The 27,934-nt window shown below is 46.9% G+C and overlaps 1 protein-coding gene and 1 non-coding gene across 2 annotated transcripts; both read left to right on the forward strand.

Moving 5' to 3' along the window:
* Nucleotides 1–43: 43 nt before the first annotated feature.
* RUFY4 (RUN and FYVE domain containing 4) lies at nucleotides 44–27,934 on the forward strand. Its single transcript, XM_012740315.3, has 11 exons — nucleotides 44–941; nucleotides 1,064–1,170; nucleotides 2,658–2,783; nucleotides 3,111–3,217; nucleotides 3,553–3,696; nucleotides 5,232–5,301; nucleotides 6,506–7,153; nucleotides 7,833–7,939; nucleotides 24,083–24,229; nucleotides 27,012–27,122; nucleotides 27,687–27,934. Exons 1-11 carry the CDS (start codon nucleotides 896–898, stop codon nucleotides 27,787–27,789), a joined length of 1,716 nt encoding a protein of 571 aa, XP_012595769.2. The 5' UTR covers nucleotides 44–895; the 3' UTR covers nucleotides 27,790–27,934.
* LOC142872434 (small nucleolar RNA SNORA51) lies at nucleotides 17,049–17,180 on the forward strand. The gene has a single exon (XR_012920694.1). It is a non-coding gene; the product is annotated as a small nucleolar RNA SNORA51 (small nucleolar RNA).

A 27,934-nucleotide genomic window follows, 5' to 3' on the forward strand; every position in this document is an offset into this window, starting at 1 on the left:
TGTCCTTCTGCCCTCCCTGTGTTGTCCCCTGCTGCAGGGCAGCCACCTGTACCTGCAAACGCCAGCAACCACAGGCTGGGGGGCAGGTCGCCTGGGTTTCCCACCCACGCCTGCTCTTGACTCCAGCATCTCGGAATAAGCCCAGAGCCCCCAGGGCCACGATGTCCCACTCTGGGCCCTGGACCCACCAGGAGGAGACCAGACTGAGCGTCCCCTGGGAGACAGTGGCAGGATGAAAGCAGGTTCCCCTCCCCCCTCTCACAGCCAGTGTCTGGCTCAGAGCCAGCCCAGGCCCTCCTGTGCTTCTGCTTCCCTGTCCTCAAAGAACACACAGTTTCCACTCAGCAGGGGCCCAGGAAAGGATGAGTGGGGTCTCGAGGAGGATGACGGCTGGAGTAAGGCTGAGGGCTCTCCATGGGGACTGGAGATGACGTTCCCTCAGCCTGGTGTCCACATGGCACAGGCTTTCACGGGACCCAGAGCACAGGCCCTGTGGGCACACACACCTGAGATGGAGTCTGTGTAGCTCTGTGATCTTAGATAAAAGACTTACCCTCTCTGTGCCCAGTTTCCCTCTATAAAATGGAGTTATGACCTCCCAGAGTTATAGTCGGGGTTGAGTGGGACAGGATGTGAAGCAAGTAGCATGGTGCCTGGCACACAGGGCCTGCTTGGTAAGTGGAAGCCATACTGTCCTTGTCACACAGGCCTAGAAGGAAGAGCTGGGCTGGTTCGCCCCACTAGCTACCTCTCCATGTGACTCTGGGTAAGTCACGTTCCCTCTCTAGGCTCTGATTCCTCCTTTGAATAAGGAAAGAGTTGGACAGCTGGGCCCAGGGTTCCTTCCTGGGCTGTTCTTCCATGTAACAAGGAATTGCATCATTTCAAAATACCCATGTCAGAAGACAGGGCCACCCTCAAGGTCACCAGCGACCTGAAAGGTGAGTATTTCCTGAAGATTTTCTGGCACTGAGCTACAGGAGAAGGAGAAGGAGGGGACTTGGGAGCCTGTCCCTCAGCAGCCTTGCTACCAGATGTCTGATGTCCACCCTCCTCCCTGCAGCTGCTGTCTCTGCCATCCTCCAGGGCTACGGGGACAGGCAGGGGCCAGTGACGGACGCCAGTGCTGAGCTGCACAGACTCTGCGGCTGTCTGGAGCTGCTGCTGCAGGTGGGACCCTCTCCTCCCCTCCCCCACCGGCTCCCCAGGCCCAGGCGACTGGGAGGGTTTCCCAGAGACTGAGGCAAAAGCCTCTGCCCCCTCTGTGACTGCACTGTCTCGTGTCCCTCTCCTTCCTGACGTGTAACCTCACTCTTGGAGGCCGCCATTGCAGCCTGGGCAGTGAGGTGGGGCAGAGCTGCGGAGTGTGGGACCAGGGGCCGGGGCAGCCACCGCGCTCTGCACATGACAGCTCCAGAGCGGACGTCCCAGGACTGGCCTTTCCCTTGGCTAGTTAGAGTCCCAGTCATAACTTCCACTAGCCTTTACCGAGCACCTAATGTGTGTGCGACTATGGTTCTATGTGCTCCTCCTCATTTAATCCTCACTGTCTCCTCTGGGTGTGGACTCGCCTTCCCCTCACACACACACACACACACACACACATGCACACGCACACACACACCCCTTCCTACTTCTCTGACTTCATCTCTTGCCAGTCTGCCACTGGCCTGTTGCACTCCAGCTGCCCTGGCCTCTGTGATCTTCCTAGAGCACACCACTTGTGCTCCTGCCCCAGGGCCTTTGCACTTGCTAGTCCCTCTGCCTTGAAATCTGCACAGAATTTGGATGACACAGTTTTTTATTTCCTTCCAGTTGGAAGGCTTCCTCTGGCCATCTTAATCTAAGTCTTCAACACACACTACACACCGCTCATACACACATACATACACCACACTTTCCATTCTCCTTCATTGCCTTATTTTGACTGCCCAGCAGTCAGCACTATCTAACATGCTAGAGAGTTTGCTTATTTAATCTGATCATTGTCTTCCCCTACCAAGATGAGAGCTTCAGGAGGTCAGTTTGTTCACTGCTGTATCCCCAGGGCTTAGATCAGGGCCTTGAACATGGTAAGTGCTCAGTAATGTGTCTGAAGGAAGGAAGGAGAACAACTGAGGCTCAGAGGGGTCAAGCATCTTGCTCCTGGTCACACAACGAGTAAGGACAGGGCCAGCACCTGGCACCAGCTGTGCAGGAGCCCTTCCCTCCACCGCGTGCCCACCCAGCGTGCTGGAATGCCAGGCGGGTCTAAGAGGCAGCATTTCTACACCTTTCTTTTCTTTTCTTTCTTTTTTTTTTTTTTTTTGAAACAGAGTCTCACTTTGTTGCCCAGGCTAGAGTGAGTGCCATGGCGTCAGCCTCGCTCACAGCAACCTCAAACTCCTGGGCTCAAGCAATCCTGCTGCCTCAGCCTCCCTAGTAGCTGGGACTACAGGCACACACCACCATGCCCGGCTCATTTTTCCTATATATTTTTAGTTGTCCAATTAATTTCTTTCTATTTATAGTAGAGACGGGGTCTCACTCTTGCTCAGGCTGGTTTCGAACTCCTGACCTCAAGCAATCCTCCCGCCTCGGCTTCCCAGAGTGCTAGGATTACAGGTGTGAGCCACCACGCCCGGCCTACACTTTTCTTTCTTTTGTTTTCATCCCAGTTTGACCAGAAAGAGCAGAAGAGTTTCCTGGGGCCTCGGAAGGATTACTGGGACTTCCTCTGCACTGCCTTGAGGCGGCAGCGAGGGGACACAGAGGCAGCCCGCTTCGTCCGCTCACAGGACAAGGTGTCCAGGGACAGGTGGCGGAGGGCTGACCTCAGAAGCCTGAAGGGGCCCCGCTACCAGGATGAGAATGTCTGGGAGGGGGACGCAAGCCTGCCTGAAACCCCTTGCCCACCCATCCCTGCTCCACTGACCGGGAACCCCTCACCAGGTCCCCATCTCTCCTGAGCACTGCCCTCAGCCCCCTCCTGCCACCCCTTTTCTCCTGTGGCCTTCGGGTCCCGCTGCGCCCGTTCTCACCAGCCGCCAGTGCCCGTCTCCTCCCACTCCGTGCTGACGGAGCTCCTCCCGTGCTAATACCGCCCCTGCTTTGCCCCGTGCGCTCTGCAGTTGAAGACCCCTCTGGGAAAAGGCCGTGCCTTCATCCGCTTCTGCCTGGTCCACGGACAGCTGGCCGAGGCTCTGCAGCTCTGTCTCCTGAACCCAGAGCTCACCAGGTGGGGCTGCTGGGACGCCCTCCCACAGAGACCTTCTGAGCCCACTTTCCCTGCTTCATGGAAGAGCCCTTCTTTACCCTAGATGGGTGGTTTCATGTCCTGGACAATTAAAGTGAAAGTCATGAAGGAAAAGACAAGGAAGAAAGGACAGTGGGGAGGTCAGAACCCAAGAGTCCTGGTGGGCATCATGGTGCTTGGGCCTCCTACTCTCAAAGGGCCACAATCCTGCTTGGGGAATAGTCCCATTATGGTGTGCAGTGGGCTGATTCTGTGAGATTGGAGGTGGCAATAGCACCAGGGTCAAAGGGCAAGGGTGCTGATCACTGTTAACACAGGGAATGGTATGGCCCCCGGAGCCCTCTGCTGTGCCCAGAACTCTGGGAAGATATCCTGGACTCTCTCTACGCTCTCAGTGGTGTGGCCTTCGACTTGGACCTGCAGCGCCCAGATCTGGATGGGGCCTGGCCCATGTTCTCAGAGTGAGTGGATGTAACGAGGAGAAAAGCCTCTTTTCAACACCTGTTCCCCTTACCACCACATGTCCCAGGCAAGGGCAAAGCTCCCAGCCTCCAGCCCCATCCATCTCTGCCTCCCTTCTTGCTCCTTGATCCTCCATCTCCCTAGCTTGCAAGCTCCCATTGTGATTTCATGCTATCCCATGATGCTGCCTAGTATATGCACTCACTAAATACCTGGTGGGGTTGGGGAGGAGGGCTGGAAGGATGAATGGAGGGTGTAAGGTCAGACAGAATGTATGCCTGAATGGAGAGTGGAACGTTGAGATAGGATGTATGCATGAATAGAGGGTAGGATGTTGGGATAAGATGTATGCATGAATGGAGGGTAGGATATTAGGATGGAATGTATGCATGAATGGAGGGTAGGATATTAGGATGGAATGTATGCATGAATGGAGGGTAGGATACTAGGATGGAATGTATGCATGAATGGAGGGTAGGATGTTGGGATGTGATGTATGCATGAATGGAGGGTAGGATACTAGGATGGAATGTATGCATGAATGGAGGGTAAGATGTTGGGATGTGATGTATGCATGAATGGAGGGTAAGATGTTGGGATGTGATGTATGCATGAATGGAGGGTAGGATGTTGGGATGGGATATATGCATGAATGGAGAGTGGAATGTTGGAATGCAATGTATGCATGAATGGAGGGTGGGATGTATGCATGAATAGAGAGTAGGATGTTGGGATGCGATGTATGCATGAATTGAGGATAGGGTGTTGGGATGGGATATATGCATGAATGGAGGGTGAGATGTTGGGGTGGGATGTATACATGAATGGAGTGTGGGATGTTGGGATGGGATGTATGCATGAATGGAGAGTGGAATCTTGGGATGCAATGTGTGCATGAATGGAGGGTAGGATGTTGGGATGGGATGTATGCATGAATGGAGAGTGGAATGTTGGGGTGGGATGTATGCATGAATTGAGGATAGGGTGTTGGGATGGGATATATGCATGAATGGAGGGTGGGATGTTGGGATGGGATGTATGCATGAATGGAGGGTAGGATGTTGGGATGGGATGTATGCATGAATGGAGAGTGGAATGTTGGGGTGGGATGTATACATGAATGGAGTGTGGGATGTTGGAATGGGATGTATGCATGAATGGAGAGTGGAATATTGGGATGCGATGTATGCATGAATGGAGGGTGGGATGTTGGGATGGGATGTATGCATGAATGGAGTGTGGGATGTTGGGATGGGATGTATGCATGAATGGAGAGTGGAATGTTGGGATGCGATGTATGCATGAATGGAGGGTGGGATGTTGAGGTGGGATGTATGCATGAATGGAGGGTAAGATGTTGGGATGGGATGTATGCATGGATGGAGGATGGGATGCATGAGGGCTGGTGGGCAGCAGCAAGGCAGGAAAGGTGCTGGGATGGATGTGGGGGTGGAAAAATGGGACACCTTCCATCTAAGGACCAAGCCCATCTCTGAAGAGAGGCCCAGAGTGCCCCTGCCTGTTCTACTTTCAGATCACGCTGTTCCAATTCCAGCCAGACCCAGGGAAGAAGACCCAGGAAAACCAAAGATGCCCCAAAGGAGGTGCTTCTGCCCACCATCACTCTAAGTTGCCTCTTCCCCTTTTTTTGGGACCCCCAGGTTGAGCAGTAACTGGGTCTCCCCCTTTGAATATACAGAGAGCCCTCACCCAACTGGACAGATAGAGCCTGAGGCCAGTGTGTGGACCAGGGGCCTGCCGCAGAGGAGGAAAGGGCTCCTATTCCTAGGGTGGTGGGAATAGAATATCCGGGGAGAAAGGGAATACTAGCAGGAGCCACTGGGCCCAGGAGAAGAGGAGGGGCTGGGGTGGGTCACTGGAAGGTTGCAGAAAACAGATGAGGGAGATCACCTGCTGAGTCCCCTGCACAGGACAACCGGCAAATGTCTAGTTCAGTCCAGGGAGAGACTCAAGGGCCAGATTGCCTGGTTCAAAACTCATCTTCCCTTTTTGCTAACCTTGGTCCTTGGGCAAGTTGCTTGTCCTGCCTCATAGCATGACTGTTAGGGTAAATTGAGACAACTCACGTGCTGTACACAGCTAGGCTCCTGGCTACACACTCACTACGAGGCAGGCTGTGGTCACCATCATTGTTGTTATCATCTTTCCATAAGCACAGTTTGCACCCATCAGCTTCTAGGCACCAGGTACAGATACTGTTGGGACTCTGGCTTGCAGGAGTTCAAGGTCTGTTTGTGGAGACAGACCCTAAAGAAACACATTGCAATACATGTTGAGTGCAGTGACACAGACGTGGACAGAGGAACATAGGGGCACAGAGAAGGCCTCTTGACAGAGGTCACTCTTAGCTGAGTGCCAGTCCATCTCAGCTTTCATCGCAACCCTACAAACTAGGTATTATTATTCCCATTTTGTGAGTGAGAAAACTTAAACACAAAATCAAATTCAGGAGGAAGGATTAAAGGAGAGGAGTGAGGAACTTAGGGGAAACCAAATCAATGCAGAAGACCCAGGAGCAGGAGAGAGAAGGACGCGGGCCGGGGGCAGTGGAGGAAAGGACATTGAGACAGACTGCTGTGCCTCACCAGATCAAAGCTTAGGTCTCAGATCACCTGGAGTGTTGTTAAAATTCAGATTTCTGGTTTGATAAATCAAAATTTCCAGTGAGAGGGCGTGGGATCCACATACGCAGCAAGCCTGTTGGGTTAAGGCTGTGCCCTCTCTCCCATGCACCAGGTCAGCGAATTGGTGCTAAGAGGGATGACAGGTCTGGGGGCTTCTCTCTAGATCCCAGCTGCATATGAAGGTCCCACAGGAGTCCAGCTGGACGAGCCACACGCCAGTCAAGTCGGCTGTCTGCAAGATGCACCTGGGGGACACCAGTTGGTGAGACTCCCTGGGTCCCAGCAACAAAGGCATGTTCCCCACGTTTTGGAAAAGAAGAGAGAAGATTCCAGGAGCCTTGGACCCTCCCAGAGCATGTGGGAACCAGAGGGGGAGGAACTTCAGCTGGACCAGGAGGAGGGAGCCCCGTGGATTGAAATCTTCCTGGAGAGCTCTACACCCAGCACCCAGGGACAGGCGCAGGGAGCCAAGGGGGCTCAGAGCGAGGTGAGAGGGATGGAGGCTGAGCGCAGAGGGCTTCTGCCAGGTGCAGAGGGTCAGGGAACCACAGAGGGGACTCCTGAAGGGGAAGCAGAGTGGGGTCATGCCCAGAGGCTGCTGGGCCCCAGCCCCAGAGGAGTGACAGAAGAAACAACGCCAGGGAGCAAGCAGGAGCAGGAGGAGCCGAGCACTCTGGGGGAGTCCTGGGTCCTCCAGGCCCTGGGAACAAAGGAAGGCTGTACCACAGAGAAGCTACAGGAGCACACAGGAGTGTCCGGTGTGGCCAGGAGGGAGGAGCAAGCTGAGGTGGCCCTGCAGGACGTGGTCAAGGTGAGAGCAGTTGAGCTCCTTACCTGTCTAATCCCCACCTCTGACCTGGCCCACACATAGGGGTCTCCAGTGGTAGCCCAGGGGCCATTCCAGCCCGCAGATTAATTTTTATTGACTTACAAGGATTATTACTTGAGGATGACTTTTGAAAGCCATGAATTCTTCAGTCCCCACCTTTGCCTATTGCCTCACACTGGACCCGCTTTACTGGTCAGTCCTGCCCAGCCCTTGCAGGCATTTGAGTTTAGGATCTGTTCCCAACAGTTCTTCAGGGCAGTCATGTGTTCTCAGGGTCCGTATTTCTCTTTGTGGCAGGTCTCTTCCCAAAAACTAAGCTCACAGTTGCAGACCCCACCTAAGCTGCTCTTGCTGCAGATGCTTATCCAGGTTCCCCAAGATTGTTACCGAGCCTTCCTTTGGCCTCCTCCCTAGCCAGGCTTCTAGGTCCTGGGGCTTTGTAACTCCATCCAATGAAGGAAGAAAGGGTGGCCCCAGGCTCCCCCAGGGTCCCCCAGGCTGGAATGCCAGGACAGAGCCAGGCATTCCAGCCCCAGCGAGGAGTCCTGACCTCCACCCAGAGCCTGGCCTGGGGTCTCATGGGGATGTCAGTCAGGTCAGCCCGAGGCCTGGGACCTCTGCCCTCCTCCCTCAGCCCCTGTTCTCCCTCCTTCACCTCCAGAGCCTCAAGCATGAACTGCAGAAGGCCAAGGAGCTGGCCCAGCGCCAGGAGCAGCTGCTGAGGGGACAGGAAGGGGAGCTGCAGGCACTTCAGGAGCAGCTCCGCAGGTAACCCTGGCAACTGCTAGAGGTGGGTGCAGAGGTGCTCCCTGGCTCCTGCTCTCAGTCAAGGTCAAGCCCACGGAGTCTTCAGAGCCCCTCCCGCACCAGGCCGCTGGACAAAACTCTGGGTGCTGAGGTGGCCAGAGCCTTGACCCTGGTCACAGGGCTCCACTAGCCCTCTCCTTTGCCAGTCCCTTCCTCCCTGCTTCTGCCCCAGTGGCCCCAGGGAAGGCCCCACCTCCTGCCCTCCCTACTCACCCCTGCCTCCCTCTACTGCCTCCTCTGGGCCCTTCTCTCTCTTTTCAACCTGCTCTGCCCCCTGGCCCACCACACTCGTCCCTTATCACTTTCTGTCTGCTTCTTTCACTGGGTTTGTTTGTCTCTCCTTCGCTTGTTGCCAATTACACAGCTTCCCACCCTCCTGATGATCCTAACCACAGCTACCACTTACTGAGCACTTGCTGTGTCCCCGGCACTGTTGTAGATGCTTCTGCACAGCAACCTCTTGAGACAGGTTCTATAAGAACCCCCACTTTATAGATAAGGAGGCCGAGGCTCAAAGATGCTACCCAATTCACCAAATGTCAGCTGGCTGAGGAGCTGAGATTCGATCCCTGCAGCTGACTCCAGAACCAGGGCCCCAGACACTACCGCTCAGCTAGTATTTTGAGTCCCTATATTTCAGTCTCTCTGTCTCTCTCCTTCAGCGTCTCTCACCCTCCAGCATCTGCATTTGCCATGATCACACTGACCTCAAGGACCCAGAGCGAGAGCATTGTCTATCCCTACCTTTCTACCTGTCTCTCAGTTTCTCTTTCATCATTTATTTGATAGAGTATCTCCTCCATGCAAACATCTTCCTTGGCCTGACTCAACCTCTCTGTGGTCTCTGCCTTGGTCTCTGGGTGCCTCGATCTACCCACCTGCCTCTCTCTCTCTCTCGCTCTCTCTCTCTCTCTCTCTCTTCTGATTGACACCTGCCCAGGGCCAGGGAGGAACCAGTCCGACTCCCACAGAGCCTGAGAAGCTGTGATTCAGCCTGAATCACTGGGAAATCTGTTGACTGCTCACCAGGGTAAGCAAGGCCCAGGAGCCCAGAAACCAACTCAAAAAGGCCCAGGGGCTCCTCCTATCCTACACTCAGCTGAGTGTATTCGGCAAATATTGCGATGATTCATGCCATGGGGGATCATGGGGGCTTTGCCCACTCAGGAACCTTCTATGGGATCCTGACGTGCTAGAGGGAGCAGCTAGAGGCTTCACAGACGGAGCCCGGCCCCTCTGCTCCCTCCACTGGGCCCTTGTCTCATTGCTGTCGTCCTGCCACCTGTCACTCGTCAATCATTCCACAAACACTCCAAACACCCACTCTGAGCTGGGCCTGTTCTAGTACAAGAAATACTCTCATGGAGAAAACCAACAAAAATTCCTGCCCTCGGGAAGCTTACATTCTTATGCAGGAGGCAGCCAATAACTATGGTAAGTGAGTGAAATACACAGACTGTGAAATACACACTGGGATAAGTTCTACGGACAAAACAAAGTAAGGAAGGGGAATGGGTGTTTCGGAAGCGATTTTTTTTTCTTTTATTTTTAGTCGATGAGTAACAATTACACAGAGTGATGTTCCAATACACATATATAATGTGTAATGATCAAATCAGGGTAATTAGCGTATTCATCACCTCGAAGATTTATCATTTCTTTGTGTTGGAAACATTCAAAGTCTCCCAGCTTCTTGCAAATATACATTAAGTTATTTTTGACTATAGTCACCCTACGGTGCTATAGAACGCGCAACTTACTCTCCTATCTAGCTGTGATTTTGTACCCATTAACCAACCTCCCCCTACCCTCCGCCCCGTCAACCACTGCCAGCCTCTCACAGCCACAATTCCCGCTCCCTGCTTCTAGGAGCTCAACTTTTTTTTACCTACCACATATGAAGTGAGAACATGCAGTATTTATCTTTCTGTGCCTGACCTGTTTCACTTAACATAATATCCTCCAGGCTCATCTATGTTGCTATGAATGACAGGATTTCATTCTTTTTTATTCCATTGTGTATGCACACCACATTTTAAAAATTCATTCATCTGTTGATGTATGGACATTTAAGCTAATTCCATATCTTGGCTATTGTGAATGGTGCTGCAGTAAACTTGGGGGTGCAGATGTCTCTTCGATGTACTGAAATCCATTCCTTTGGATAAATGTCCAGTAGTAGGATTGCTGGATCATATGATCATATGGATCATATGGTAACTTATACTTTTAGTTTTTTGAGAAACCTCTATACTCTTTTGCATAATAGATGTTCTAATTTACATTCCTACTGACAACACATGTACTTTTTTTATCTGCACTCCCGCTAGCATGTGTAATTCTTTGTCTTTTCGATAGTAGCCCTGCTACCTGGGGTGAGCAGATATGTTATTGTAGTTTTGATCTGCGTTTCTCTGATGGTTAGTGACTTTGAGCACTTTTTTCATGTACTTGTTAGCCATTTGTATGTCTTTTTTTGGAGAAATGTCTATTCAGATCTTTTGTTCATTTCTTAATGAGATTATTAGGATTTTTGCTGTTGGGTTGAGCTCTCTGTATATTCTGGATATTAATCCCTTGTTGGATGTATAGTTTGCAGGTATTTTCTCCTATTCTACAGGTTGTCACTTCACTATTTTGATTGTTTTCTTTGCTGTGCAGAAACTTTTTAGTTTTATATAGGTCCATTTGTCTATTTTTTTCCAAAAAAATTAGGGGATATCAGTGTTTTTTGTTACATGGATGAATAATATCATGCTGAAGTCAGAACTTTAAGTATACCCATCATCAGAATAGTATACATTGTAATTTATGGGTAGATTTTTTTATCCCTCACCCCCTCCTACCCTCACAATTTCTTAGTTGTCAATGTCCATTACAACATGTTATGAACATGTGTACCCATCCTTTAGCTTCCACTTATGAGTAAGAACATGTGGTATTTGCTTTTCCATTCCAGAGATACTTCACTTTGGATAATGGTCTCCAGTTCCATTCAAGTTGCTGAAAAGACATTATTTCATTCCTCTTTATGTCTGAGTAGTACTCCATGGTATATATATTCCACATTTTCTTTATCCACACATCAGTTTTTGGACACTTAAGTTGGTTCCATAGCTTTGCAATTGTGAATTGTGCTGCCATAAACATTCAGGTGCAGGTGTCTTTATTACAAATGACTTCTTTTATTTTGCATAGATACCCAGTAGTGGGATTGTGGGAATGAACAGTAGGTCTACTTTTAGTTCTTTGAAGAATCTCCATACTGTTTTCCAAAGCAGTTTTATTAGTTTACATTCCCACCAACAGTGTATAAGCATTCCCTTTTCACCAAATCTACACCAACATCTATTGCTTTCTTACTTCATAATAATAGCCATTCTGGGCTGGGCACAGTGGTTTGCACTTTAATTCTAGCACTTTGGGAGGCCAAGGTAGGAGGATTACTTGAGGCCAGGAGTTCAAGACCAGCCTAAGCAAGAGTGATTTGCCATCTCAATCAAAAATAGAAAAATTAGCCAGACATGGTGGTACACACCTGCAGTCCCAGCTACCCAGGAGGCTTAGGCAAGAGGATCGCTTGAGCCCAGGAGTTTGAGGCTGCAGTGAACTATGATGATGCCACTACACTATAGCCAGGGAGACAGAGCAAGATCCCATCTCAAATAATAATAATAATAATAATAATAATGGCCATTCTGACAGGAGTAAGGTGGTATCTCCTTGTGGTTTTAATTTGCATTTCCCTGAAAATTAGTGATGTTGTGCATTTTGTCATATGATTTTCTTTTGAGAAAACTCTGGTCATGCTTTTGCCCACTTTTAGATAGTGTTATTTGTTTTTTTCTTATTGATTTGTCTGAGTTCTTTGTAGATTGTGGGTATTAGCCCTTTGTCAGATATAGTTTCCAAATATTTTTTCCTATTCTGTAAGTTGTCTGTTTACTCTGTTTATTACTTCCTTTGTTGTATAGAAACTTTTAAATTTAATTAAGTCCCATTTTGTTGTTGTTGTTGTTGCTGCTGCTACATTTGCTTTTGGGATTTTACTCATAAATTCTTTGCCTAGGCCAATGTCTAGAAGAGTTTTTCCTATGTTTTCTTCTAGAATTTTTATGGTTTCAGGTCTTACTTTTAAGTCTTTAATCATCTGGAGTTAATTTTTATATATGGTGAGAGATAGAGATACAGTATCATTCTTCTGCATGTGGCTATCCAGTTTTCCCAGCACCATTTATAGAATAGGGTGTTTTTCCCCAGTGTTTTTGTCTTCTTTGTAGAAAATGAGTTGGTCATAGCTATATGGTTTTATTTCTGGGTTCTTTGTTCTGTTCCATTGGTATATGTGTCTCTCTTTATATCAGTAATATGCTGTTATAATTACTATAGTCTTGTAGTATAATTGAAGTCAGGTAATGTGATGCCCCTAGATTTGTTCTTTTTGCTTAGGATTTCTTTGGCTATTCGGCCTATTTTTTGGTTCCATATGAAGTTCAGGATTATTTTTTCTAGACCTGTGAAAAATGCTGTTGGTATTTTGATGGAAATTACATTGACTCTGTAAATCATTTTGTGTAGTATGGACATTTTAACAATGTTTAGTCTTTCAAACCCCAAGTGTGGGATGTTTTCCATCTGTTTGTGTCATCTGTGATTTTTTTCATTAGTATTTTGTAGTTGTCCTCGTAGAGATCTTTTTCCACCTTGGTTAAGTATATTACTAGGCATATTATTTTCTTTGTAGCTATTGTAAATGATATCGAGTTCTCAATTTAACTTTCAGCTTGACCATTATTATATAGAATATGATGACAGTATATAGAAATGCTACTGATTTGTGTACATTGATTTTGTATCCTGAGACTTTTCTCAACTTATTTATCAGTTCTAGGAGTCTTTTGGTGGAATCTTTAGGGTTTTCTAGATATAAGCTCATATCATTGGCAGACAAGGATAGTTTGACCTCCTCTTTCATGAGTTGGATGCCTTTATTTCTTTCTCTTGCCTGATTGCTCTGGCTATGACTTCCAGTACTATGTCAAATACAAGTGGTGACAATGGGCATCCTTGTCTTGTTCCAGATCTTAGGGAGAATGCTTTCAACTTTTCCCTATTCAGTATAATGTTGGCTGTGGGTCTATCATATCTGGCTTTTATTATTTTGAGGTATGGTCTTTCTATGCCCAGTTTGTTGAGGGATTTTTGTATGAAGATGTGCTGTTTTTTATCAAATGCTATTTCTGCATCTACAGAGATGATTGTGTAGTCTTTGTTTTTGCTTCTACTTATGTGATGAGTCACATTTATTGATTTGCATATGTTGAATCATCCTTGCATTCCTGGGGATGAAACCCACTTGATCATGTGAATTATCTTTTTGATGTGCTATTGGATTTGGTTTGCTGATATTTTGTTGAGGATTTTTGCATGTGTGTTCATGCGGGATATTGGTTTATAGTTTTTATTATGTATTGTGTTTTTTCCTGGCTTTGGTACCAGGTTGACACTGGCTTTGTAAAATGAGTTAGGGAAGATTCCCTCCTTCTTGATGTTATAGAACAGTTTCAGTAGAATAGGTGCTGGTTCCTCCTTGCATGTCTGGTAGAATTCAGCTATGAATCCATCTGGTCTGAGGCTTTTGGGAGTGAGGGCAGAGGATACTTTTTATTACTTGTTCAATCTTGCTACTTATTATTAGTCTATTAGGATTTCTATTTCTTCCTGATTCAAGCTTGGGAGGTTGTGTGTGTCCACAAATTTATACATTTCCTCTAGATATTCCAGTTTGTGTGCAGAAAGATTTTGATAGCAGTCATGGATGATATTTTGTATTTCTATTGTATCAGTTGGAATGTCTTCTTTTTCATTTCTGATTGACCTTACTCTAGTTCTTTCTCTTCCATTTCTGGTTAATCTAGCTAGTGGTCTATCAATTTTGTTAATCTTTTCAAAGAACCAAATTTTTGTTTTCTTGATTCTTTGTATTGTTATTTGGTCTCCATTTCATTTAGTTCTGCTCTGAGCTTTGTTATTTCCTGTCTTCTGCTAGCTTTGGGTTTGGTTTGTTCTTCTTTTTCTAGTTCCTTAAGGTAAGATTAGATCATTAATTTGTGGTCCTTCTATAAAATGACAGATGGAAGCATATAAGGCTATGAACTTCCTCCTTAGCACTGCTTTTTCTGTATCTCATAGATTTACAAAGCTTGCATCATCTATGTTGTTTCAATCCAAAAAAATTTTTTATTTGATTTCCATCTTAATGTCATCATTGACACAAGGATCATTCAGCACCAGGTGCATATACACACACACACATGATATATCTTTTTGCTGAATTTCTCCCTTTAACATTGTATAATGACACTCTTTGTCTTTGCTACTTCTGCTCACTGTCAGCTTCCATTGTGTGGAATATTTTTTTCCGTCCCTTTACCTTGAGTCTATGAGAATCCTTGCAAGTTAGATGGGTTTTTGGAGACAGCATACATTTGGGTTGTGTTTTTTCATCCATTCAGCCAGCCTATATTTTTTAAGTGGAGCGTTAAGACCGTTTATGTTCAATGTTAGTATTGATATGGAGATACCATTCTGTTTGTCATGTTCAGTGATACCTAGTTGCCATGTTTTCTCCCTTATGTTACTTTTTTTTTAAGAGTTATGAGCTTTAACTTTCAAATGTTTTTACATTGGTGGGGATCAATTGTTCTGTTTCATGTATAGAGCACTTTTAAGTATTTCCTGTAGGTCATGTCTACTAGTGACAAATTGCTGTAGTGTGTACTTGTCTGGGAAATACTTTATTTCTCCTTCATTTATGAAACTTACCTTTGCAGGATACAAAATCCTTTTCCAGCAGTTATTCTGTTTAAGAAGACTGAAAATGAGACCCCAATCCCTTCTGACTTGTAAGGTCTCTGCTGAGAAGTTTGCTGTTAGTCTGATGGGTTTATTTTGAAAGTAACTTGTTGCTTTTGTCTCACAGCTTGTAGGATTTTCTCCTTCATATTGACATTGGATAGAATAATGACTATGTGCCTTGGTAATATCCCATTTGCTATGAATCTTCCAGGTGTTTGATGATGCTCTTGTATCTGGATATCTAAATCTCCAGCAATACCAGGGAAGTTTTCCTCAATTATTCCCTCAAATAGGTTGTCCATGCTTTTTGCTTTTTCTTCTTCTCCCTCAGGGATACCTGTGATTCTTATATTAGCTTGCTTTACATAGTCTCATGTTTCTCTCAGTGATTGTTCATTCTTCTTTATTCTTTCTACATTTTTGACTGACTGGGTTAATTCAAAGTCCTTGTCTTCAAGCTCTGAAATTCTTTCTTCTGCTTGGTCTAGTCTGTTGCTTAAACTTTCTGATGTATTTTGAAATTCCCTAAATAACACTTCCATTTCTTTAAGTTCAGTTATATCTTTTCTTATGTTACCTATCTCTTCAGTGAATATTTCATTCCTGTCCTGAATAATTTTTTAAGTTTCCTTGTGTTGGTTTTCTACCTTCTTCTCAATTCCATTTATTTTACTTGCCATTTATAATCTGAATTCCATATCTGTCATATTGATTTTTTTTTTTTTGGTTGGAGTTCATTACTGGAGAGCTCTTTTGATCCTTTAGGGGTGTCAAGACAGCCTGTTATTTCATGCTGCCAGAGTTCTGGTGTTGGTTCCTTCTTGTCTTAAGCTTCTTCTCTCAGCACAAAACAGATAGTTTTATGAAACACTTGTTCTCCTCTTTTGGGACCTCTGTTGCTTGGAAAAGATGGGCATGGGCCCCTGGATGACATGTTTGAATCCTACTCAAGAAGCTTGAACATGAAGGAGAGGGGCAGATGCATTGTAAGCCTTTAAACCTGCTGCTCTGCTGTGTCTCCTCCAATCCCATGTGGTTGTCACAGGGCCACTGTGGCAGGGCAGGACTATGGGGCAAGGCACATGTGCTGAGCAGGGTGAGCCTGCAGAATGAGGTGCATGTGCAGGATGAGGTGGAGCTACAAGCACCTGCTCAATGTAGGTCCCACAGAAGATGTGACTGAGCAAGGTCACCCAGGCCACAGCAGTGGGCACTGGTTCCATAGTCTCCTACTCCTCAGAGGCAGTGGTGGGTGCAAATAGCAGATGCCCATGGGGAATGCATAAGCACCAGGATGCCTCACTTCCTCCCCACCCACTAGAGGCAAAGGGCAGGTAGCAGCTATGGGTCTCACCCTTGAGTAGACATAGTGCTCTGGGGCTGGGATGTCACAATGGCACCAGCAGCAGCACACAGGGCTTGCATGCCAGTTGTGCCTTCTCTCAAGAGCAATACCACCCTACAGCCTCCAGGCCTCTGTATCAGTCCACAGGCCTGCTGTGTTGGAGGGGCCCTCCCACAGGTCTAGTTGTAGTGTTTCAGGGCAAGTGTGGAGCCCCAAGGTTCTCTCCTCTGTCCTTTCCCCATGTGTGGACATCTTCCCCAAGTACCTCCCAATGCTGCTGAGCAAGTCGTCCCACTTATCTTTTCTTCACTTCACTCTTGCCACCTCTGTGTTGATACCCAGTGCTCTCTCTTAGATGGTCAATCCAAAAGTGAATATCTATCCACCACTTTTTTTTTTGAGACAGAGTCTTACTCTCTTGCCTGTGCTAGAGTGCCATGATGTCAGCCTAGCTCACAGCAACCTCAGACTCCTGGGCTCAAGCTATCCTCCTGCCTCAGCCTCCCAAGTAGCTGGGACTACATACATGCCACCATGTCTGGCTAATTTTTTCTATTTTTAGTTGTTTGGCTAATTTGTTTCTATTTTTAGTAGAGACAGGGTCTTGCTCTTGCTCAGGCTGGTCTCGAACTCCTGAGCTCAAACAATCCTCCGGCCTTAGCCTCCCAGAGTGCTAGGATTACAGGTGTGAGCCATCATGCCCAGCCTATTCACCACTTTTGATTCTTTCCATAAGAGTAGCATTGTGTAGGCTACTTCTAGTCTGCCATCTTGGCCCCCTTAATTGTCTATTTTTGGTTTTGCTGCCTGTTTGAAGTATTACCTATAAAATCTTTGCTTAGACCAATGTACTAAAGCATTTCCCCAGGCCTCCCAGTTCTTACCACAGGCTGTGTTCTTACGCTGCCTGTATAGAAAGAGGAGGCAGAGTAAAGCTACCCCATGTACACCCCAGCCCAGGCCCTGTGCCTGGTCTGTATTGTGAATGGGGGAACATGGAGTTGAAAAAAAATGAAAAAAATGAAAAAAAATGAAAGAAAAAAAAGAAAAAAAAATAAAGCATTTCCCTTATTTTCTTTTAGTACTTACATAGTTTCAAGTCTTACATTTAAATCTTTAATCCATTTTGATTTGATTTTTGTATATGGCAAGAGATAGGAGTCTAGTTTCATTCTTCTGCCTATGGATAGCTAATTTTCCCATCACAATTTATTAAAGAGATTATTCTTTTCCCAATGTGTGTTCTTGGTGCCTTTGTTGAAAATCAATTGGCTTTAAATAAATGCATATACTTCTGGGTTCTCTATTTTGTTCCACTGATCTATGTGTCTGTTTTTATACCAATACTATGCTATTTGAGTTACTACAGCTTTGTGGTATATTTTAAAGTCAGGTAGTGTGGTATGTCCAGCTTTGTTCTTTTTACTCAGTATTGTTTTAGCCATTCAGGGTCTTTTCTGTCTCCATGTGAATTTTAGGATTATGTTTTCTATTGTTGTAAAGAATATCACTGGTATTTTGATAGAGATTGCAGTGAATCTGGAGATTTCTTTGGGCAGCATGGTCATTTTAACAATATTAATTCTTCCAATCCATGAGTATGGGATATTTTTTTCCTTTTTTGTGTCCTCTTTCATTTCTTTCATCAGCATTTTGAGTTTTCATTGTAGAGATCTTTCGCCTCCTTCATTAAATTTATTCTGAAATATTTTAATTTTTATCTCTTATAAATGGGATTGCTTTCTCAATTTCTTTGTGAGAAATATAGTAGAAATGCTACTGAGTTTTGTGTGTTCATGTTGTGCCTTGCTACATTATTGAATTTGTTAAGAGATTTTTGATAGAGCTTTCAGGTTTTTCTATTTAAAAGATCAAATTGTCTACAAAGAGGAAAATTCTGACCTCCTTTTATTTCTTTCCTTGTTTAATTAATTTGGGTAGGACTCTCAGTACTATATTGAATAATAGTGGTGAAAATGAGCATTCTTATCTTGTTCCAGTTCGTAGAAAAAAGGCTTTCAGCTTTACCCTGTCTGGTATGATGTTAACTGTGGGTTTGCCTAATTTGTTAAGAGTTTTTATCACGAAGGGATATTGAATTTTGTTAAATGCTTTGTCTACATCTATTGAAATGATCATATGGTTTTTGTCCTTCATTCTCATGGTGAGATGTATCGCATTTATTCATTTGCATTTATTGAACCATCCTTGCATTTCTGGGATAAATCCTACTTGATCATGATGCATTATCTTTTTAATGTGTTGCTGAATTCAGTTTGCTAATATTTATTTGAGGATTTTTGCAACTATATTCATCAGGAATATTGTCCTGTAAAATTTTTTTCTGTTGTGTCTTTATCTGGGGTTGGCATTACGGTAATGCTGGCCTCATAGAATGAATTAGGGACAATTCCATGCACTTCAATTTTTTGTAATAGTTTGAGAAGAATTGGTGTTCATTCTTTAAAAGTTTGGTAGAATTAGGAATTAAAGCCATGTAGTCCTGGGCTTTGTTTGTTTGTTTGTTAGGAGGCTTTTTATTACTGATTCATTCTAATTACTCATTGTTTGTCTCTTCAGGTTTCCTATTTCTTCTAGGTTTAATCTTGGTAAGTTATATGCATTCAGAAATTTATCAATTTCTTCTAGTTTTTCCAATTCATTAGTATATAACTATTCATAATAATCTCTAATGATTCTTGTATATTTTTTTGGTCTCTATTTTGTTTAGTTCTGTTCTGATTTTTATTATTTATTTCCTTCTACTAATTTTGGGTTTGGTTTGTTCCTACTTTTCTAGTTCCTTGAGGTGCAAGATTAGATTGTTTATTTTAAATCTTCCTGCTTTTCTGGTGGGGGTGTTTATTGCTATAAGCTTCCCTCTTACTACTGCTTTTGCTGTATGCCATGGGTTTTGGTATATTATGTTCCCATTTTCATTTGTTTCACAAAATTATTGGAATTCCTTTTTATAATAATTTCTTCATAGAATCATTTGGTGTTCAGGAGCATATTGTTTAATTTATGTCATTGTACAGTTTTCAGAGCTCTTCTTGTATCTGATTTCTAGTTTTATTCCATTGTGCTCTGAGAAGATACTTGGTACAATTTCAATTTTCTTAAATTTGTTGAGACTTGTTTTGTGGCCTTACATGTTGTCCATCCTGGAGAATGTTCCATGTGCTGATGAGAAGAATGTATATTCTATAGCTGTTGGATAAAATGCTATGTAGATGTCTGTCTGGTCCATTTGGTCTATAAGGTGGTTTAAGTCTGATGTTTCTTTGTTGATTTTCTGTCTACATCATCTGTCTAGCACTAGAAGTGGAATGTTGAAGCCAACTATCATGGTATTAGAGTCTTTCTCTCTTTACCTCTAATAATATTTGCTTTATATATCCGGGTTCCCTGATATCAGCTGCATACATATTCACAATTGTTATATCCTCTTGCTGAATTGATCTCAGGGGTGTTATTTTAAATAAGGTGGCATGGCCGGGGAAGGCCTCCCCAAAAAGATGTTGTTTAAGTAAACCCTGAATCTTTACTGAGTGAGGAGTGAGACATTTGAAGATGTTCCAGGCAGAGAGAACAGCAAGAGCAAAAGCCATGAGGTGGGAATGGGCATGGCAAGTTCTAGAAACAGGGAGGCAATTCTGGCCCCAGTGGAGTAAAGGAGGGAGAGGATGTAGGAAAAGGTCAGGCAATGGAGGCCAGGTTAGGGAGAGCTTGGTGGGTCATTGAAGGGACCTTGGCTTTGACTCAGAGTAAGATAGGAGCTATTGAAAGTTCTGAGCAGAGGAGGGACAAGATCTGAGGTTTTTTTAATGGCACATATATGTATATATGCTTTTTAAAATTTTTAACCATTCAAGGTCTTTAGCATATTCAGAGTACTATGCATCCATCACTACAATCAATTTCAGAACATTTTCATCAACCCAGAGAGAATCCTGTACCCATTAGCAGTCACCATCTCCAAGCCCCGACCCCTACCCAGCCATAGGCAGCCACCAGTTCACTTTCTGTCTCTATAGATTGGTCTGTTCCAGACTGACTTATGTTTTCAAAGGCCCTGTGGAGCTAGCCTGCAGGCGGGCAAGCCAGGTGCAGGAGCCCAGGGAGGAGGCTGCGGCCACCATTGGGGGAGGTCGAAGGGGCCTGACTGGGCTGGAGGCAATGGAGGAAGGAGAAGCTGCTGGATGCTGGATAAATTCCAGAGTGGGGCTTCCTCAGGGATTGGATGTGGGTCTGAGAGAAAGACAGAAGTCAAGAATGACCCGAATTTTCTATGTGATCCAGTGGAAAGCTGAGTCACTATTAACCCAAGTGGGGAGGCAGTGTGAGGGCAGGTTTATGGGGAAAGTTCAGAGCTTAGATTTGAACGTGTCAAGTTCAAGGCACCTGTTAGACACCCGAGTGGGGCTGCGGGGTGAGCAGTTGGGTGTGGGGTTCAGGAAGGAAGTACTAGTGGGAGACGGATTTGGGAAGTGTCAGAATGTGAATATAGCTGCCCCTGAGGCTGGGAAGAGAACATGCTCCCCTCACTCCTAGGATCCAGGGAGCTAAGGACAACACTCACTCCCAGGAAAAGGGACCCTGGGTTTCCAGCTGGTGACAGGCATCTCGAGTGCCGCAGAGCCCATTCATTCTTCAGCAATACCTATTGTGCCTCTACTATGGCCGTGAGTAGGGTGATGGGCGGGGCGTGTACAACCATGAATAAAGCAGGCACAGTCTGCCCTACGTGCCCTGGGAGACAGACGATAGATAAACTGGAAATACATGTCAGGTAGTAGTAGGTGCTCTGGAGAAAAATACAGCTGGGGAAGGGCATAAAGGCAGGATAGTCATTCAGACTTGAGGTCTAGGAAGGCATCTCCAAGGAGGTGACATTTGAGCAGAAGTCCCAACCATGCAAGACATGGGACCATGCATGAATATCTAGAGAGGGGCACTGCTGGCCAGGGGAACGGCAAAGACAAAGGCCCAAAAGATGTCGGCTTGGGGACAAGCAGGCCAGAGGCTTCGGGAATGTCTGAGCAGGGGAGAGAGGGACCGAGCAGTAGCCAGGGGCCCTGAAGGCCAAGTGAGACTCTGGGATTCTTCTCCATGCCACAGGAGGCTAGGTCAGGGTTGCAGCAGGTGAGTCTCTCAGTCTGACATTGGTGTTCAAAAGGCTCACTCAGGCCGCAGTTTGGAGGACAAACTGAGGGGGGACCATGAAGGCCCCCAAACAGGGCCCAGGCTAAAAGCAGAGGCAAGGGGCAGCTGACCTGCAGGAGGAAGCCCCAGGGCAGACCTGCAGGGCTATGAAAACGGACTTGGACTGAGACATGGTTCCAACACCCATTTCATGGCTCTCTGGCTGCAGGCCCCTGAGACAGTGGCCTCCCCTATCTGGGCCTCAGGTCTCCAGTGAGTGGAAGCAGATGATGTGATCGCTAAGGTTCCCCCTCCCAGCACAGATGCTCTGCGGGCCATCTGTCCAAGCAGGGGGTTTCCTCTGCCCCGGGTAAGACTGCCAAGCAAAGGAGATTAGGACTGACACAAACCAAAGAGGCCCTCAGGATGGGGAACTAGGCAACACCACATCTCCCCACCCCCTGGACGGCAGCGCGGAGCTCCTCCGAGGCCCGCAGGGGCTATGGGGACCCATCATTCTCTCCCACCTGCTGCCCACTTGGCCCTGGTGCCAGAGATCGCTGGCGATCAGGGCCCTGTGTGGATGGAGACGTGGGGAAGCAGAAGTTAAAAGCTGAACAAGCCTGAGTCCAGATTTCTGCTTCTTCCACTGATCAAACTGTGTGACCTTGGGCAAGTGTCACTCCCTCTCTGAGGCTCTACTTTTCTCTCTTGGAAAATGAGGATTATATTACCTGTCTCATAACATTGTGAAAACTATAGGAACAAGGCCACAAAACACCAATTCCTTCCATGTCCTCTCCTGCACTAGGAGCCTCTGTCACCCCCTGCTTCAACACTCCAGTGTCTTCCCATCGCACCGAGATTAAAATGCACTCTTCCATTGCCACCGGAGGACAGAGCAGGCCCTGCCACCTCCCCGCTCCTCTCTTGCCTTCCCCACTCCCCGCAGCCCTGCCACCTCCCCGCTCCTCTCTTGCCTTCCCCACTCCCCGCGGCCCTGCATGGCCTTCCAGATCTCTAGTCTTCTTTCAGTTCCTCAAACCAGCCCAGTTCTTTCCAACTGGCAGACTTCTGTATGTGCCCTGCCTGGCTCCACGTGGCTGACTTCTCGTCTTTCAGGTCTGCGTCCACGTCACCTTGTCTGAGAAGCCTTCCCTGCACACCTTCTCTGGTCTCTGTCTCCAGCCCTCCTTTGTCACTGTCATAACCCTGAGTTTAATTATTTTATTGGTCTGTCACTTGCTTTGACCACTGCCCCAAACTCGCTGCAACGTCCACAGGAGTCATGGGCACTGCTCTATTCCTGGCACCCAGACAGCCACTGGCACACAGTAGGTGCTAAGTAAGTGCTGCCCCCCCACCCCAAAGACACACACGTGCACCCTAGCAGTCACAAAAGGACCCGGGATCAATGGGCAAGTAAACTGGCTCGGGAAAATTAAAGTCAGCAGCTAAGAAATGAGGAGGCTGAAGACTAGAACGTTCATTAAAAGTCAAAGCATGGCCCTGATCCGCGCCTGAGCGCCAGCAGGCTCTCAAGGCCGCAGTGACTGGCCTCTTTGGAAGGTCAGTGGCTACTGCTGCCAGTTCCCTTTCAGGAGCCCCCCAGCTTTCTTCCCTACAGCACGCTAAATGGCAGTGTTTTCAAAACCAATTGCTTGATTCATTGTCAAGCCCGTCGCAAGCCTCCTCCCCTCAAACACGTTCATGCCCAAGGGCACTTGCACGCACACACGCGCACACACGTGCACACACGCGCACACACACGTGCACACGCCCAGAGCGCAGGGACCCCCACTGCGGTGCCGGACGCCATCACAGCGCCCTCCCCACCCAGCCGTGGTGTAAGAGGCTGGGACCTCTTTATGTCCTGTCTAGTAGGCTTCTTGGAACCTTCTCGAAAACCACTAAAGGCAAAAAGGAAAGATAAAAATAGAGCTGAGGAGGTTCCAAGGCCAAAACTAAAATAAAATTTTAAGAAAGCCATATTTTTAATATTACTTTCTTTAATTGAAGAGACAATGTAACATAACTTTTTAAAATATTTCAAAGCAAAAAATCCCCCTAATCCTACGCTGCTCCCTCTGCACACACAGTTGTTCCCAGCCGGGCGAGCCTGTCCAGCCTGGGTTGCCGGCAGCCTCCTTCCCTCCTGAGAGCTGCCGTGATCAGGAGCACACCTGCAACGAAAATCACATTTTAAAATGGAAATATTTTTTAGAAGAAAAACAAAGAGAAAAGTGGAAACCTTGGCTCGTCCCCTCTAAAGGGGCACTCGAGATGGCCCTGTTTTCATTTTTCATGTCTCTGAATGGTTGGTGAGGAGTCAGCGTGTAGGTGTGAGACCTCACACAGTGCTCAGTTTGGTGTGCGGCGTGTGCATTGTGTGTGTGTACACGTGGGTGCATTGTACGCATGTTGCGTTATATTGTATGTGTGTGTTGTGTTCTGTGTATGCCTTATGTGTATGTTGCATCTTGTGAGTGTTGTGTTATATGTGTCTTATGTGTTGTCTTATGTGTGTTGTGTTGCGTGTATGTGTTGTGCCGTGTGCTGGGTTGTGTGTCAGTTGCCTGTGTTAGGTGTGTGTTATGCTATGTGTGTGTTCTGTGCTGTGTGTGTGTGGACTTGAGCTGCAGGGGGCACCACCAGCTCCCCGCCCTGGGGGACCCCTGCCAGGCAGAGGCCCAGCCTAGCTCAGTCTCAAGTGCTGAGCTCCCCGCCTCGTGGCTTGCTCTTCCTACTGTGCCCAGGTGTCAGGGGGAGAGAGCCCAGCTGCAGGCACAGCTGGAGCAGAAGCAGCAGGAGGCTAAGAGGAGGGACGCCATGTACCAGGAGGAGCTGGGAGGCCAGCGGGACCTGGTCCAGGCCATGAAGAGGCGGGTCTTGGAACTGATTGAGTAAGGATGGGGACAGTGGGGTGGGGAGCAGAAGGGGGGATGGGAAGGGATGTAGAGGGCAGGGCGTGAAAATTCCATGCCACTAGCAACTCTCAAGCAGGCTTCTAGACCTTTTATATATTTTAACTCATCTGCTTCTTTTAGCTGACCTCTGCTGGCATCCCCAATTTTTACAGATGAGGAAACCGAGGGTCAAAGAGGCTGACTTGGTCCCCAAGGACACACAGCATACAAATTGCATAGGGGCCTACAGGATATCCAGCAGTCAGGGGCCTATCTCCCAAGAAAGGTCTTTCTCTAAAGCAATTTAGTTGATGTCCCAAATAAAAGACCAGTTTGTCCTGACATTTGAAAGTCTAATGTAGCAGGCAGCTCCCTGACCACTTCCCCCTAAAGGGAAGCCGCTAATCAACCATATTCTTCCACTACTCAGAGCTCCAATCAGCTTTTATTGCCTCTTTTTTAAACATGAAATGGCAACCCAGGATCCCCAGACATTTGAGGGAGTCTAAAACACAAAAGAGGTAGATTAAGATAAACAAAGAAACAAAAATATCTGTCTTCCATGAAATAAGATGCTGTGAAAAATAACTATCAAAAGATGAGAAACGTTCTTGGAAATTAAAAATATGATCACTGATTTTTTTTAATTCACTACAAGGGTTGGAAGAGGAAGATGAGGCAGTCTCTCAGGAAGTAGAATACAAAGCAGAGATGGGAGTCATGAGAGAAAAAATTGGAGACAAAGAATCAGTCTAGGCCGGGCGCTGTGGCTCACGCCTGTAATCCTAGCTCTTGGGAGGCCGAGGCGGGCGGATTGCTCAAGGTCAGGAGTTCAAAACCAGCCTGAGCAAGAGCGAGACCCCGTCTCTACTATAAATAGAAAGAAATTAATTGGCCAACTGATATATATATAAAAAATTAGCTGGGCATGGTGGCGCATGCCTGTAGTCCCAGCTACTCGGGAGGCTGAGGCAGAAGGATCACTCGAGCCCAGGAGTTTGAGGTTGCTGTGAGCTAGGCTGACGCCACGGCACTCACTCTAGCCTGGACAACAAAGTGAGACTCTGTCTCAAAAAAAAAAAAAAAAAAAAAAAGAATCAGTCTAGGAGTTCCTCTCCAAGTGAAAGAAGTTCCATAGAAAGAAAATAAAATTGAGGAGCTTATCAGATAAAATATAACATAGAAAAGTCGGAGAATTTCCTAGCTCTTATGGACACTGATCTTCAGATATAAAGATTTCACTGAATGACCAGCACAAAAAATAAAAACCAAAACAATCAAAACCCAGACCTAGATACATCACTGTGAAACTTGAGTAAAGATAACAAGAATAGCCTAAAATTATCTGTAGGAAAAGACAAGTCATCTATAAAAGAAGCCAAATCCAACTCATGCCAAGAGTCCATGGTGCAATACTTTTTAAGTTCTGAGAAAAGCTGACTTTTGCCATAGAATTCCACGTCCAAACCATGAATTAAGTGGGGAATGTGATGGGGTAAAGACATTTTCAGACAGGTTTCTGAAAATTCATCTCCCACACAACCTTTCTTAAGAAGTTAGTTGAGGATGTGCTCCAGAAAAACAGGGAAGTAACCCAAGAAAGGAGAAGATGTGGAATTCAGGAAACAATAGCTCTAGCCTAGGAGAGAAGAAAAGGGAATTCCTAAAATGACAAGTGGGCAGCAAGCCCCGGGGCAGGCAACCTAGACTGAAGCAGAAGTATTAATACCCAGGGCCAAGGAGGAAGGTCTCTGGGAGAAGGCGAATCACCAGAATGCCTAACACGACGAAGAATTTGGGGGAAAGTAATATATTAAAAGCAAGTAATGCAAGTAACAAATGAAGGACACTAGGAACCCCTAGAAAAACAAAAGCCTTCCAAGAAGGGAAATGTTTAGAATACATTTTGGCCCTCTGGGCAATGTATATATATTATCTAATAATGTAAATACTATTCACTGGTTTTTTTCAATGACAGAAGGCAATTGTAATTGCAGAACATGATGTTACCTCATAAACAATATTAAGTATAGTATGGAATCCAATAGAATGTTCTATGAAGATGGATATGTTCCATGAAGATGAAAATGTTCCACACTTGTGCTGTCCTGTGTGGTAGCTACTAGTCACATGTAGAGATGAAGCTGGTGTGACTGAGGAACTGAAGTTTCGTTTTCTTTAATTTCAATTAATTTAAGTTTAAAAAGCCACATGTGGCTAGTGGCTACCATGTTGGATGCTGTGGGAATAGATGCCAAGTTAGGAGGTGGAGGAAGGAGAGTTGAAGGGAAGGGATGCTGGCATCATTGCATTTCAGAATGGGAGTCAAGGTTACATTGGGCAAAGTGAACTTGAATGTCACCATCCTGACCTCTTGTGTGTGTTTCTCACTGTCTCTGCATTTGTCTCTCTCCGTCTCTGTCTTCTCTGTCTCTGTGTGTCTCTCTCCCTCTACATGGTTCTTTCTCCTTCTCCTTTCCCTGTCACCCTTGCCAACTCCCTGGCTTTCTTTCTCTCTCTGAGTGACTGTCTTTCTCTGTCCCTCTTGGAGTCCCTCTCCATTGCTGTCTCTCTGTCTTTCTGCCTCCCTGTCCTTGTTTGTCTGTCTCTCTGTCTCTTTTTGTCTCTCGGTGTGTCTGTGGGTGACTCCCTCGCCACTCTCTGTCTCTTCCTCTTGTCATCTCTGTGTTTCTGCTGCTGTCCCTCTGTGTCTCTCTGGGTCGATTCCATCTTTCTCCCTGCCCGTCTGTGTGTGTCTCGCCCTCCGTCCTCCCACCAGGGAGAAGGACCGCCAGTGGCAGAGGCTCCAGCATCTCTCCTCCGTGGCCGCTGGGTGCTGCGTGGGCTGCGGCAAGATCTTCGGCCGGCTGTCTCGGCGGTATCCATGCAGGTAATGAGGAGAGCCCAGAATCCCTGCTCTGGCACGTCCCGCTTTCCACCAGCTCACGGTCCCCTTCCCACCTAGGGACGGGGGGACACGGTAACTGGGGGTTCATGAGACGCCACTGAAAGCGGGCCACTCAGTTTACCGCGTCTGGCTTCCAACACTAACCAGAGTCACGAACGAGAACAGCGGAAGGGGGTCAGAGGAGGAGTGGGCTCTGCAGGGCGGACGGTGCTCCTCTTCAAGGAACAAACTGATGAACGGGCCCCTCGTCTGGGAAGAGAGGTCCCGCGCAGGAGAAGCTGCTCCCCGCCTTCCTCTGTGATCATGGGGGCAGGACAAGCAGCGGGAGAGGAAAGGGACCCCCTGGGAGAAGCTGACATTTGAAGGTGGAGGCTCTGCGGGGGTCGGACATCAGGAGACCCTTCGGGAGAGGGGAGACCCCCTGACACAGACCAAGGGCCATTCTGCTGGGACATGAGAAACTGGCACCTGAGGGAGACATGAAGGTGCTGGAATTCCATGACCCCAGCTGCAGAGGCCTCTGTCTTCCTTGTCTCTGCTCCACAGGCTCTGCGGAGACCTGCTCTGCCACGCCTGCTCTGCGGGTTCCAAGAAGAGAGAGTGCTGCTGCCCACCCTGCGCCCAGGGAGTGGCTGCCCGGGTCACCTGACCACAGCAGCCCACCCCACCCAATCCACTCCTGCCCTCGGCTCTCCCCGGCCCTCTATTCTGTCCAGTCCTGCCTTCTAGAAGCTGGCGGTCCAAAGCAAAGCCCTCGTGCAGGCAGACAGTAGTGTGCAGAGAGGGAAGAGCCA

The sequence above is a fragment of the Microcebus murinus genome, chromosome 8 (genome assembly GCF_040939455.1).
Source record: "Microcebus murinus isolate Inina chromosome 8, M.murinus_Inina_mat1.0, whole genome shotgun sequence".
Lineage (NCBI taxonomy): Eukaryota > Metazoa > Chordata > Mammalia > Primates > Cheirogaleidae > Microcebus > Microcebus murinus.

What these genes read in the sequence shown, in the direction of transcription:
- RUFY4 (XM_012740315.3), top strand. Translation starts at nt 896, where the DNA reads ATGTCAGAAGACAGGGCCACCCTCAAGGTCACCAGCGACCTGAAAG. An exon ending in CCCTGCAGGACGTGGTCAAG is followed by an intron (nt 7,154 to 7,832) that starts GTGAGAGCAGTT and finishes CTTCACCTCCAG; the next exon opens with AGCCTCAAGCATGAACTGCA. An exon ending in CGGGTCTTGGAACTGATTGA is followed by an intron (nt 24,230 to 27,011) that starts GTAAGGATGGGG and finishes TCCTCCCACCAG; the next exon opens with GGAGAAGGACCGCCAGTGGC.